At 42.8% G+C, this 14,602-nt stretch overlaps 1 protein-coding gene across 1 annotated transcript in view; it reads right to left on the bottom strand.

Annotated features, from left to right (window-relative positions):
* Window positions 1-14,602, bottom strand: part of bsna (bassoon presynaptic cytomatrix protein a) — a gene marked incomplete at both ends in the record, with an annotated part of 122,031 nt that overhangs the window by 93,314 nt on the left and 14,115 nt on the right. The window contains one exon of the mRNA XM_079182287.1: window positions 1,779-2,454. Within this exon, the coding sequence (XP_079038413.1) occupies window positions 1,779-2,454 (676 nt within the window). The remainder of the gene's footprint in view (window positions 1-1,778; window positions 2,455-14,602) is intronic.

The following is a 14,602-nucleotide window of genomic DNA, read 5'->3' as shown; positions in this document are numbered from 1 at the left end:
AGGGCGGGAGGGAAGGGGTATTTTTCCTTAAAGTTTATTAAATAAAAAGTTTAAATCCCTCTTAAAGAGACACTGTGTCAGAGAGCGTGGGATGCAACTCTATTGTTATATTAGAGGCACCAGTTTGTGTTGAATCTGCAAAATACCACGAATCAAAATGAAAAATACAAATAGCACTTCTAATTACCAGCACCGTACATCAGCGTTGTTATGAGTCTTTTACTGTCGTTTGGCAGTGGATGCTAATGTGTTAGCATGGGCCATCAGGGGGAATGAGGTACACATGGACGATTCAGGTGCCAATGTTCTCCCCCACAAAAGCAAATAAAAAATGAGACACAACAACAACAACCGCAGTTGTTTGTTTAATCCAGCAGAGTGTTTATCGTGCTGTCTGCCAATGATATGGCCCTGGACCTGACATCAGTGGGAATTAATGCGTGCCAGCATGGCTAATATATTAGACGTGGCCTCGTGCTTCTGGTTCTGTTTGATGTCTAAAGTATTTCCCGTCTACCCAGGGAGGCTAAGATTTGATATTTGTCACCATGACGCTGACACCGGGGGTGATAGTTTGAACCCGTCACCAAAGGGTGAAGCGTCAACCTCCTCTCAATCAAAGAGGGCCTCCTAACCTCCTCCCTCCTCTTCATCTCTCCAGCCATCTCTGAATAACTTTAGGCGCATTCATTTGTCTTTGACTTCTCAGTTTCTTTTCCCTCCATCTCTCTCTGAGTGCCAAACACTGTGGTGTTTGACTTCCTGTCTTCACATCACACCTGTGAGGAGTACAATGAACTCTCACACACACACACACACACACACACACACACACACACACACACACACACACACACACACACACACACACACACACACACACACACACACACACACGCTGTCACGACCCGTGTGTCTTATTAATAGAGATTCTGTCACGGCCTCAGGGAGGAATTACTGCCACTTGCTGAGCCCTTACACTCACTGTCTATCACAAATACAGACAAAGACCTACAGGACAAAGCCAGACACACACACACACACACACACACACACACACAACTTCTATGGTTTCTATTGCTCTCATTCCTCTACTCATTCATGCATTTCTAAATATTTACTCTTTAATAAATAGATAAATAGTTCAACCTTGCCATTATAATTTTCTCAGATTTCACAAAGAAATGAGAAGATTTTTCAGAGGGAACAGATATTTTGATTTCATATTTTATAACTGATTTCTCTCTCACTCTCTCTCTGTCTCTCTCTGGCCCCATTCCTCTCCCTCGCCACAAACCGTCCCTCTCACTTCTTCCATCACTTTCTCTGCACTGACTCGTTCACTTCATTCACTCGCTTCAGTTCAATCTCATTCAAGTCAAAATTGGCACGAAAAAAACAAAAGCAGCTACAGCCAAAGCAAAAGCATCGCTTTCCCTCTCCTCCCTCGCCGACTCGAGCAACAGGCCAGACAAAATCTTTATCCTGTCTGTCGCTGCTGGACCGGTTTTCAGACTCAAACTTCATTAATCAACTGTGGCTTCAGTCCGCCTCCAGGATTAAATTATATTCATACCCAAATGCTTAGTCCCTCACTATAAATCAACATTATTTTCATTATTGATTAAATTTATGCTGCAAGTAAACTACAACAAGTGGCAAAGTAAGGAAAAAAAGGAAAATCTCAAACCGTTCCGCACACAAACACACACGGATGAACACAAACACACACGGATGAACACACTCGCACATACATCTCCTTGTCAAACATGACCTACCTCAGTGAGGTGCGGGTTAGGGTTGAATCCACACTGGTTACAGACGGTGGACTTGCACTGGGTGCAGGTGTTGTAGTTGGGTACAGCCGGTGGGTTGGACAGCTCTGTGGTGGTGCACACCGGGCACAGTTTGCTGCTCGGCATCGGTGCGATCTGCGGCACCGAGTAGGGCGAGGTGGGCGTCACGCCGCGATCGGGAGACGCAGAGGGAGACCGGCCTGTCCTGGAGCCGCCCGAACCGCTGAAGTCGACTTGGAGGTTTCGACGGGAGTTGTGCTGACCAGGACTTGGGTGACCTCCGTGGCCTAGCATGCCGGACCCCGCTGGACCGTGACCCATCCCGTGGCCGGACCCTGGGCCATGCCCCGTGCCGGGCCCCTGGCTTGACTGCATACGTCGGGGGGAGGTCGGAGTCTCGTGAGTGGCCAGGCGGTAGGGCTCGCCAGCCCTGGACCCTACTCCTCCACCTGTGCCCATTCCTACTCCCATCCCTCCCATCCCTCCTCCTCCCATCCCTCCTCCTCCCGTACCTCCCATACCTCCTACTCCCATCCCTCCACCTCCAATTCCTCCCATTCCTCCTCCTCCCATTCCACCTCCACCTATTCCTCCCATTCCTCCTCCTCCTCCGTGGCCTCCTTGTTGCATGCCAAGCTTGGGGCTACCCATCGGACCCCTGCAAGAGAGGGACAAAGAAAGTCCTTACAACACTGAAAAAACACATTGGAACAGTTTGACTATTTAATATTGTTCGCAAGATCCTTATATCATCAAGAGTAACCAGGACATTGTTTTAAAAAGAGATGTTGTGAGCGAAATTAGTTAGATTAATATCATGTATGTAGCTATCAACTGCACACATTCTACATACAAGATATTGATAAAATACATAATATGACAAAAAAAACTTTTGAAATCAAGTCCACTTAAAACATTAAAAAGTCAACGAACTCAGACATTAGCTTCCTGCTAACAGTAGCTTTCAGCCAACACAATTAACGATTGCAGGCTAGAAATGAGAAGCCTGTTAAGTCGAACAATTCTGTCATACTTTCCCAAAAATTTGGAGTTGCCACCATTGTTATTGTAGACCTTATTATATGCAAGAATGGAAAGCTAGACAGATTCATTGCTTGAGACATAGAACCTAAATATTTTACTATCAATTTATTTTGGCAAGTAAACAAACTCTAATGAAACCTTTCTGACTTTCAAAACAGTTTGTGTGGATGTTATTTCAAAATGTATATTGCAAATTCAGTGCTGAACGCAATTACGCTATAATATTGATATTTTTCTCTGCTGCGGGAGCAGAGTGAATGTAATAAGCGCCGTTGGTTGATGCCACCCCAATATTAAATGAGAAAAATATCTTACTTTATTGAATGCATTATTGTAAATGAATAAGCACGACAGGAGAAGTCAGCCTGGTAATTGTCACTGTATTCTAACAAATTCAATTATCTTCTCATTGCCAGAGAACCAGCAGCAGGAACAACATTTAAAAACCAGCTAAAATAATTACTGATTCATTCACTGGTAGCTTCTGAAAGCCATGAAAAGACCACAGGCATCAACAAATGAAAATGGAAAATAACAGGCTGCGGCAAGACCGACCCCACACACACACACACACACACACACATACAAACCCATTTCTACTGTGTGTCAAAGGCGACATGAACACTTCAGGCAGAAAATAAGACACATCCACACACACCTAGACAATATTCCCTGAGCGCACACTTCAAACAGGAGGCACAAACAAACAATTGAAGGGGAAGCAAATCGTATGCTCCTGCTACTTTTCAGAGGTAAGTAAATAAAGCATTGGGAGATGTTTTAAACAACAGAGCACGTCTGACATGACACTGGGTTAGTCACATGATTGACAGAGGTTTTCAAATGCGATTTCTGACCCCCTTTTTTCAGCCAAAACGTATTGACTTTACTAGTGTTGTGCAGTAGTGTATCTCATGTACAGTATCATGTACTGACACGCATTTATACCAAAACGGGATCGGATGTTTCGGCAACGAGGATTTTTCTCTTCTATTCCACTCTTTGATGAAATAGGTCAATTAAGTGCCTCACATGAGTATTTCTAATCTGCCTGGTTACATTAGGCAACACTACCTGGTTAAGGTGAGAGAAAGATCCCCTACAGTACGTGGTTGAAAGAACTACAGTCAGTGTTGAAGTTACACATATGCCATGGGGATGATTGTACTCTATTGTCTGTGCTGACATTGATTGAATGAGTAGGCTCGGTGTATTACCAACTTTAAATGGTTAGTGCGCACCGAAAATTGGAAATGTTGATTTATTGTCCTCCAGTGTCACAATGTTCCAGACTGCCTCTCCTTTCACTAAAAGATATTCTTCTTGCGGACAGACTACTTTTTCTATTCTTTCTCCTTCGTAATCTTTCTCTCTATAAACTTTCTTTCTCCATCTCAGCCCCCCTCTCTTTGCTCAGTCGCTCCTCTCTTCATTGCCTCTCTGTCTCTGACTCTCTATTATCTTTTCAGTCGGCACTGACCATGGCCTCGCTCCCCCCAATGTTCTCTTTTTTTTCTTTTGTTGAATCTCACCTTTTTCATTATTTCTATTTACGCTCTCGAAAGGGAAGTGGACCTCTGGCCACCCAACATGGTTGTCTTTTTTTTTTGGTTTAACCGGTCACAGAAACGCTCTTGTTGGTGCAAATTGTTCGGTTGCAAAAGTTTACAACAGTTGGATTGTGGGAAGGGAGTGATGTTTCCATGATGGTTTTACTGACGGCACAGTGCACACCAACAAGTGTGTACCTTCTCCCAAAAAAAGAGACCATACATCCTTCAGACACAAAGGTAGGCAACAGTACATATTTTCATACCAACACAGGGGGGCAAAACAAATGAAAGACAGGGGTCGTGTGCAAAGTGTGAGTTGCTGTGTGGTGCATGTGTGCGTTTGAAGGGGAGAGGGGGTGACGCAACAAAAACCTCAAACCTTCAAAGACATTTGGAAATAGTGTATCAAATGTGAACATTTTTATCCGTAAAAAAAACATTTTTTGGCAGACAGAATGACAGTTTAAATACAACAAAAGCTGATATTAGTCCGAATCCGATCCAAATCAAAGCTGAAAAACCCACCTCCAATATTCAAGGTCACTCTGATCAATGTAAGACAGAGAGGAGTGTGAGAAAGAAATACCAAATTAATAGATACAAGAAAGAGTAATACGGAGGGAATGGGAGAGAAGAGGAAGACACAGAAATGAGAGCGCTGGGGATACTCATTTTCATCTTCGGGAAGACACCATCGCTAATTGTTGTGAGAAACTAAGGCTGATGTAGGCGACAATCCGAATAATAGGAACAATCCCTCTCTCTGTGTGTTTACACACTTCGCCTCTGCATTGCACTGGGGACATTTATCACTGTCGCAACCCAGCCTTGACCCAATACAAATGCTTGTTCAGTCAAAGTGATTTCACCCAGCCCCATTATAACCCTCAATTTACTGTCTGATTGTGGAAGAGAGGGATAAAGCTGGCCTGCCAATCATCCGTAAGTGACAAAGACAAGGACAGACGATTAGAGAGGGGAGGAGACAGAAAAGGGGGAAACGGGGCGAGGTTGTTACATTGTCTTACCCAGGTCTCCGACTGTTCGCTATGGTGGCCTTTTTGGGCCTTAAAGTTCATAATTTAAGTGACTACATTTTGAGTTTAAATATTGTATATTGCACATCATGGAGCATTATACTGTAGCTGATGGGTTGACCATTGAACCAGTTTTGAAAATACGTTTGATGAGATCGGTTCCTTGACTGAGGAGCAAGGAGGACGGAGTGGGTTGCAGTCTGCTGCCTGACTGCAGTATTTCATTTGCAATCCCACAAAATCCCCAGAGGAGGTGCTTTCAGTTTTTTATTGATGTTAGCCGAGCATCCTTCTCTTTCAGATGAATATGGAACGCAGAGCAAACAGAGGTTTGGGTAGGATTTACCTGATCTTGTTCCCCCCCCAGCCGGGTGCATTCCTTATCCCACCTCCCACCTAGACCTGCTGCAAAACAAGTCTATTTAGGTTATTGGTGGACCCAAACTAAACATCTATTTCCTCCTCCTCCTCTATTCCTCCTCTATGCCTCCATGTCTTCCCACTCTGGGCTGTTGACAGAATTGCTTTTGTACGGCCCATTTATTTCCATCTGCCTCCTCTCTCTCTTTCTCCTTTCTCTCCACCTCGCCTCTCATCATTTTCTGCCTCCTTTTTTATTTCCTTTTCTTTACCCTCCGTATCTCAGTTGTGCATATGTAGTTTTGGGAGAACAGATTTGCTAACTAAACTTTAAAAAAAAGGTTGTTTTTCATGAATTCATGATCTTGGAAGGTTAGCAGACTAGCTAGCTACCAACAGAGGGTTAACTCGGCTAGTTTGAACTAGCTTTGACAAAATAATAGACACCGTAAAAGTTTGGTTAGCATATTGTTAACTCAATAAAGTGCTACGTTTTTGTTAGCTCCTAAAGACAAGCTAGGACGTTCTCTCTGCTTGTCTCAGTATTTCATTGACAGAAAGTGACTAAATGTGTTAGACAGGAAAACTGAGATTCTGCCTGCCTCATCCTCTCTCCCTCTTTTCTCTCCTCCCGGGCTCCAATTAGTCAATTGTTTTCCTCACCCCTTTCTTTCAAACCTTGTTATACTACGAGTTGGCTAGCTAACTAGCCTGAATAAAACAAGAGCAGGCTACATAAGAGATACAACTGAATGAATTATATTAAACTACAACGTTCATATTTTTCGACATACTTGTTTTCTTTAGCGCGTATCCTCTTCTCTCCCTCCTTTCTCTCCCTCTTGTCTCCCACTATCAGTCCTCTCTTCTCTCCTGTCTCCTTTTTAAAATGTTCCTTTCCTCATACCCTTTTTTCATTCAGCTGCTTCAGTTGCTCAGTGCACAGACTAGCTAATTAGCATGAATACAAAAAGGGTTATAAAAGCATAAATGAAATGCACATGTATGACATTCATGTTTATGGAAGATCAGAAGGCTAGTTTACTAAGCTACTACTTACATAGCTACCATTTCCTACTTTGATTTCTCCAAAGATACAGGGACAGTTCGGCCTGCATGTTATTGGGTAAATAAAGCGCTAGTCTGTGTTACATCAAGTAACAGAACTAACAGTCTCTGGGTTTTTTTAGGCAGGGGAAATGTGGTGCATCCCTACTTCCACAGTCGCTCAGCTACGGTTAAGAGCTGTTGGTAGCGCTACAATCCCAGCATCCTCTTCCCTTCCGACCTGAAGCTGGTTGCAGGACTGAGTCTCTTCCCTCTCTACTAACCTTCAGAGACCTTCCCATGTGTCTCAGAACCGCAGAGTCACTCCTCAGCTCAGGCAAGAAACTCATCTTCTGAACACACGCATCAGGAGGTCACTTTCTGAATCATGTCTCGTATCTCCCTTTTGTTGAACTGCTGGCAATATGTGAGATGTTACTGAATGTTATAATGCCACTGCCAGTGCTCCTCTATCAGTTGATTCAACACAACACAAGCACACTCTGCTAATGGCAGCTACTATAGGCACCGGGTCAACTGGGTACATGCAAACATACTGAATGCATGGACAAGTGTAGGCGCTGAATGCACATACATGTAAGCACATGCAGGCACACATTTTGCAAATATTCTGAATGAAGTATAAAGCTTTGTTGATCTCCATGAGGAAACTAGGCCCTTGCAGCAGCAATATACTGTATAGATGAAAAACTAGATTTATGGAAGTGGGAAACAGGAGCAGTAGAACTTGACAAAGAAAATATTCACAAATGCCCACGCACACATATTCTCTCTAGTGCCCGTCACTGTTTTAAGGAGTGAGTGGGCAGCTCAGCAAGCTATTTTCTAAGCGATAAGTTTGCTCTGTATAATAACACACCATGTATTTGCTGTTATTTTGCCGTATACGTAAGAAAGAATTCAAGTACTTCAAGCTGTTTTTGTGGAGCTCTGAGGGCTGTAGTTTACTTTTTCAATCAAACCAAAGGCTACACCAGGTGATTTGACCGATTCACGCGAGAGGAAGAGGAAATAATAAGTTATCTGTAATTCAACATCAGAGATTTGAAATTATCATCAGTAGATGAAAAGAAATAAAGTAAAATCACAATGCGCTAATATTGTGCAACACATTATCACAGTATGTAAGCACTTGAGATAAAGCTTTGTTATGCAATCAGGGAGTAGCAGCACATCAGCACAGCTGTGCCATTCACTGTAATACTCGTGCTCGTTCACACCAACACACACACACACACACACACACACACACAGACTTGGAGGCACAATGAGGTTTCATGCCACCATGTATGGTACACACAGTTATGCACACGGTAAACACGCATACTGTACCGACAGCACGTGTACTGATGGCAGCTATTAAAAGGCAGTGCAGTGTAAGAGGCTTTGCTGCAAATGACTTTGTAATGATACCACATGGTGCTGAGTAAAGGCCACAAACACTGACCTGGATTTGACGCATCCTACATTCTGAATTGTGTTCCTAAATGTGAAAGTGATAGCCGTCCCTCCCCTAAAGAAACTGACACCTACTCTTCTTAATTAAATGACTCAACAATTAAAGAAGACTATCGCGGATAGAAGAAACTGGCTGCAAAAAAGGCTTCTTCATCTAATAGAATAGAATAGAAAAGAATGAAATAATGGACAGTGTCTTCAGCGTCACCACAGCTACGATATAATTTCTTATTAATATCACGTTCAGTGGGATGCAGCGTAGGCCCATCACACCAGGTGCTTGATGGTTGCGGTTTGATTTACAGCCAGAGAGGTTGGAGACTTGGAGCACTAACTGTATTCTACGATACCCAGGTGCCTGTCTACACGCGTGCACACACACACACACACACACACACACACACACACAGACACGTGTTTACTGTAGTTTGCAGCAATAATAGCCTGTCAGCCAGATGTCTAATGTACCTCTTCATCTATTTATGTCTTTAGCCCATATCTTCATAACCTTCTGATGCGTTCTCAGCAGATGGCGGCTATAAATGACAACCACTGTTCTGTCATTTAAACATTGTCTGTGTGTGTTCGTGTGGAAAGAATTTAGAATTTATGAGTTTGACATGTAGACATTGTCTCATATGTGTATTGCTTGTCTTTTATGCAGAGTGTGTACACTGTTTGTTTGTGTGTGTGTGTCTTTGTGGTTATTATCATGCATGTTCCTCTCTGTGCTGAATGTGACTCCAGCAGATGTGCTATTCCACATGAACAGTGGGATGACAATCACACACCTGTCTACATTTACCTCTCTGTGTGAGGAGAGGCTCACAGCGTTTGCAGCAGTTAGAGATGCCATCAACACCTCAGTGTGTAACAGAGTGTTAATGATGAACTATGCAAACACCCTCACACACAGATGCCTGCATCTATAGCGGTTGCAATCACATACAATAGGCCTATATATAAATTACAAATAATAATAAAATCGATTTTTTTAAATCTGTCTGTCTGTCTTATTTGTTAGCTTATGGTCTCTCTGCCTCGCTTACCTGCTGGGCGGCATGCCTACTAGCTCTTGACTTGCTGTCTATTGTCTCATTGGCTGGGTTATTTCACTGAGCGATTATCTGAGCTCATTGTGTGACAAAGCAAAACTTTGAGAGCTGGTTTCTTGGCCGACTGAGTGGCTGTCATTTCAACTGACAGTTGAGCTATAGCTGGCCAGAAAACTGTCTCACTTATTGACTTATTGGCCGACAACACTGCTGGCTGACTCTCTTACGGGGTGAATTTCCTACAATGTGGCTGCAGGTGTCTGTCTTGCTGAATGGCTTTCCACTTTTCTGGCCGGCTGGCAAAAAAGTTGACTAAATATCCAATATTCTGCCACCTTAGTCATAGCAGGGCCCTGCTATCCACTTCGCCACAGTCGCCTCTAGCCTTCCCTTGTGTTTCCTGTGTGTCTCCCTGTGTGGTGTGTGGGCGTGGCTTCTCCTGCTCCTGAGCTTTGGCAGGTGGCACACCTGAGTCTCATCATCTAATCAACTGCTGCAGGATATCAACCCATGGCGTGCCTCACAGAAGTGGGTTTTTTTTTCATTTTTATTCTGCATTCTTGTCTGAGAGTTTACGCTCTTTCTTGCGCTCGGATGAATCTCCATCGGCCATTCTCAGTCTCGTGCTGTCAGACCCAGCTCCTTGTTCCCGTCAATTCAGCCACTGGATCAGCCCCAAGAAAGCTCGCTCTCTGCTCTTATCTCCATTCTTAAAACCAAGTTTTGTAGTAAACTTCTTAACCTGCTATCAAAGTTTATGTGCTGAGTTCTTGGTTCACTCAATACTGAACTTACCAACGTTACACGGGGACAAATAAAATGTCAAACTGTGCCTTCATTAAGAGACAATAGGCTAGCTCATCATAACTGTGGCATACAGCATGCTAGATCATTCTGTCGAAGTAGAGGTCAGGAATGTTGGGAAATGACCTCTCCTCTAGAAATTACTTTTATATACAATTAATTTGCAACAGCCCAGGTTTTGATAGAAATGACCACCTGTCCACCAGTTGCAAGCAGCACACAGACACTGCCAACTCTGGAAAATCGTTGCCAGAAAGCATAATCCAGGCAGCAATTACATTTCCGTTACTGACTGATGATTTACAGCACAGACTGGATGATTACTTTGCTACCTTTAAATGACGTCCTGCCTGTCTGAGAGAATGAGTGGCTACCTGACGGCCTGACTGGTTGACTGACTGCAGGCGCTGCCTCGGTCGGCTCAGACGCTGAAATGAAAGCAGCCAAATTCTGACAAATGGAGGCTGGTGTGGAAATGATCAAAGGAGAAAAAGCAGTGGGATGGAGGAGAGAGGAGAGGAGAGAGGGAAGAATTGCCCTGCTTAGCATGCTGCTCCACACTTGGAAACCTATCCTTCACCCTCTCTTTCTCCCCACATTTATATTTATGCCTGCAGACACACACACGCACACAAATGGAAATCCATTTCAAGGTGTTTCCCGTCCTACCTGCTCACTGAGTTCAATCTGACCCTAGGACATTAGGAATCAATAGCAACCAATCTGAAGTCTCATCAGTGTTTGTGTTTACAGGTTGGATTGGTCTGTAAAACATTACTTTATGAAGCAATAAACACAAAGAACAGAAAGTGATAGTAGATATGAACACGCTACTTCAATATTAAAATAGACAGCTGTCAGTCTCTTACATACAGTAGATGGTATGTCATTTGTCAAACGTCGTCTTTGTAAATCATAGAAGAGACATCAAAAGGGAAAATGTAACGGCACAAACTGAGAAAACATGCTATATTTTCCTCCCTGCATTTTGGAATAAGAAGAATCCAGAGCAGCAGCGGGGGGGTCGAAGTAGTTTCCCTCTCACTGCAGGGTGAACTTTTAAAACAGCTCTCGACCATCTCTTCTGCACTTTAATTGAAACTCCTATCAGTGGTGTGTCGCCTCAGGAGCAGAGGCGAATGAATGCAAATGCGACAGAAAAGAGCAAAAACCAAAGAGAGAGAGAGAAAGAGAGAGAGAGAGAGAGAGAGAGCGGTCGGTGCGAGTGTAAACACAGAGGAATAAACAAGTGTGAAGACGCATGAAAAGGACATAAACAGGCGAGCTTGCTGCTGTCAGTTTGAACTGAATAGACTTAAACATTGAAAGTAAAATTGGCATGCAAATTTATGCATTGAGAAGTGTGTGTGTGTGTGTGCGTGCGTGTGTGTGTGTGTGTGTGCAATGACGCAGGGTAAGGTTCGATTTTGTTCAATGTGGGATACAAAGCACCTTTACCTTCAGTAATGTGACTTATTTCAGAGTGAATAGTAATGAGGGAGATTAAAGTCACACCAGACCTGATTGGATCACTCTTAACATGGGTGTGGTTCAGCGAATACCGACTGAAGGAGCTCTAGAGGACCGTTGGCATCCACCCATACCTGCCCTCGACCATGTTGTTAGATAAGCAGGAGGATTACAGAGGAATTAGTAAATTAGAGTTCAATCCCACTCGTTTGAGAATTTGAGTTTTAAAGATAACTTAGTTTGATGCATCGACATGAAGTCTCTCTCATGTATGAGCTGTACATTCTCCACGTTGAACACACCTGACTTTCTCCTTCTCTCTTTTCTGAGTGCGCCCTCGCCCTCCTTTGCCCAGTCTCCCCTCTGCTCTCTCCATCGATGATCCTTGTTTACAGAGCGGCTTGTTTCGCCTTAATAAGAGTCATTTCATAATTACTCTCATTAAGTGAACCAACAGGCCCACAAGGGGATCAACAAAAACAAAGGTAGCATTGTGTTGTGGGTAACTCAGCAAAAAGCAGGAACCGCCTCGCAAAAGTCCGAGATGCACCTGAGTGGAAGACCGCCGATATGCATGATTGAAGTCAAAATGTGGACGTGCAAGGGCAGAAGCACAACACAAAACTTAAGCCGTATTAACATTAAGACAAGCATTAATAACCATAATATTAGATGAACTAACACAGAACTTTGGGAGAGGCTTAAAAACTTTGTGCTAAATATACTTTTACAGATGTCCTCTAAAAGCTTCACAGCTCCATTAATTCTTTAAAACTGAACCAAGACAGAAAAGTTCAAAACCAGAACAGAAAAAATATATAATCTCAGCAGCTCACTGAAGATCACAAGGCAATATTAGTGGGTTTTACAATACCCGTAATTAATATATATATATATATATATATATATATATATATATATATATATATGTATATACTAAAGTTCAAGAATGTCTGTACAGTTTCTATTTCTCTGGCTCTGGACAGCAATTTGTCATTTTATAAGGACAAAATTCAAATGAACAGATTATGTGAGAAAAAAGAGGTCTTCATGTTTGTAATGTGCAATAGTACGGATGAAAAATACACACTCACACACACAAGCTCTCTCACACACACACACACACACACACACACACACATTCACACACAGTGTATTCTTGGGCAGTTGAGTGTAGCGGGAGGTAAATCTTCCACCAGAGCTCTGAGAACACTCTTCCCCCTAGGGGAGAACTGACCACTGATCACTGACTGACTGTGTGTGTGTGTGTGTGTGTGTGTGTGTGTGTGTGTGTGTGTGTGTGTGTGTGTGTGTGTGTGTGTGTGTGTGTGTGTGTGTGTATGTGAGTGTGTGTGAGTTTTTCTGCAGCACTGACAGTGATAGTAGAGAGCTGAGCATGGTATCTTCTCCAGTCACATATAGTTAGAAACAGGAAGTACTTTGCCAATAATTATCAATGCCAATAATCAATGGATCCGAATGAATTATACATCCGAGAAGATATAGCTCTAAAAACGTAATTACATATAGACAAGACAAACACAAATGTTCAAAGTGCTCTTCATTATGAAGCAAGTCCAACAGGTGAATTTATACGATATGAAGTTTGCGCACTAATTTCAGCTACTTAATGTAATAATAACCATTAATTACTAAAATAATTATATTTTCAGTAACTCTGGAAGTTGTCTTTCATGTAGTAATTTGGATGCTTAGTTGGCTGTTTCTATAGCAACCCAACCCTCATCCCACTTCCACTGCTCTCAGATTAAAATCCTAAAGTACACATTTTCTAAATGAATATTCATTTTTTCTTTACAGCTGACAGAAGTACATCTCTGTCTAATTCTCTCTACCCTCCTCGATTTTGAGTAGTATTTCCCCGAACCAGCCATCTTCTTGCTCCACTAGCAGCAGCAGCAGCAGCAGCAGCAGCAGCAGCAGCAGCAGCAGCAGGCTATTTCATGCTGCGTGTGTAATAAAAGGATTAATTTGTGCTGCTCACACTCAGAATGGGCAGTAAATGGGACAGAGGGATATAAATAGAGACTACCTCACACCCCACTTTATATTTCCGAAAAAACATATTGCTGCAAAATTGTCGGCAACCCACCAGACCTGTCTTGAAACACTGACCCCGTCTCCTTTACCGTGCTTTGTGGGTGTGAGTTTTTGCTGTGTCACCAGCATTCATATACAGCCACTGTGTCAATTATTAAATTAAACTTACTCGAGCACAAAATGGTTTACAAGAGCACAAAGTGCCTCATAGAGCTGACCTCTTAATGTTGCTCACAAATAGCATTTCACTTTGAAATGTACTAAAGTGGGTCCGAGGTCCACCAACCATAATCGCACAAAATCCTGTGGGAATTGAGGATGAAAATGCTCTTTTCTCTTCTATATCTGCTGGTGACAACTAAAGCACGACTAAGGTGTGTTTGTTTTGAGCATGGAAGTTCGTGATGCTTGATTTTTGAGGTGCCCTTATCTGGTGCCCTTCATCACCCGAATGGAACTGGCTCAGGTGTCATCGCTGGGCCTTATGAATAGGAGTCAGTGAGCGAACGGAGAAAGATCAAGGAGGCCGTTCACGTCCGTCACGTCCGTATGACAACTGAGCCAGTTCAGCAGTTCTTTCAACTCTTAGTTAAGATTTTAAAAGGTTCATGCTTACATGAAGAATGAGAGGGGACAGGAACTCCGGTCGTCAATGTCAAAGTAATGTGCGTTTGTATACTCAGCAACCCACCTTGACCTCTACCTTATGTACGTTTTCACCAATCTACGCAACGTCTCACTACTTCCTGAAAGGAAAAAACCCGGAAAAAAAACATTGCCACTAAAGGTGCAAATGAGTTTTGTATTTTCACAGCATAATACAACAGTTTGTTCTTGTTATAAAACAGGACAAAAGACATTTGTTTCTGTTTAGACTTCATAGTCTGATTTTTTTT

Source organism: Pholis gunnellus, assembly GCF_910591455.1.
Source record: "Pholis gunnellus genome assembly, chromosome: 2".
Taxonomy (NCBI): domain Eukaryota; kingdom Metazoa; phylum Chordata; class Actinopteri; order Perciformes; family Pholidae; genus Pholis; species Pholis gunnellus.
This window is presented reverse-complemented; position numbering and strand designations above follow the sequence as displayed.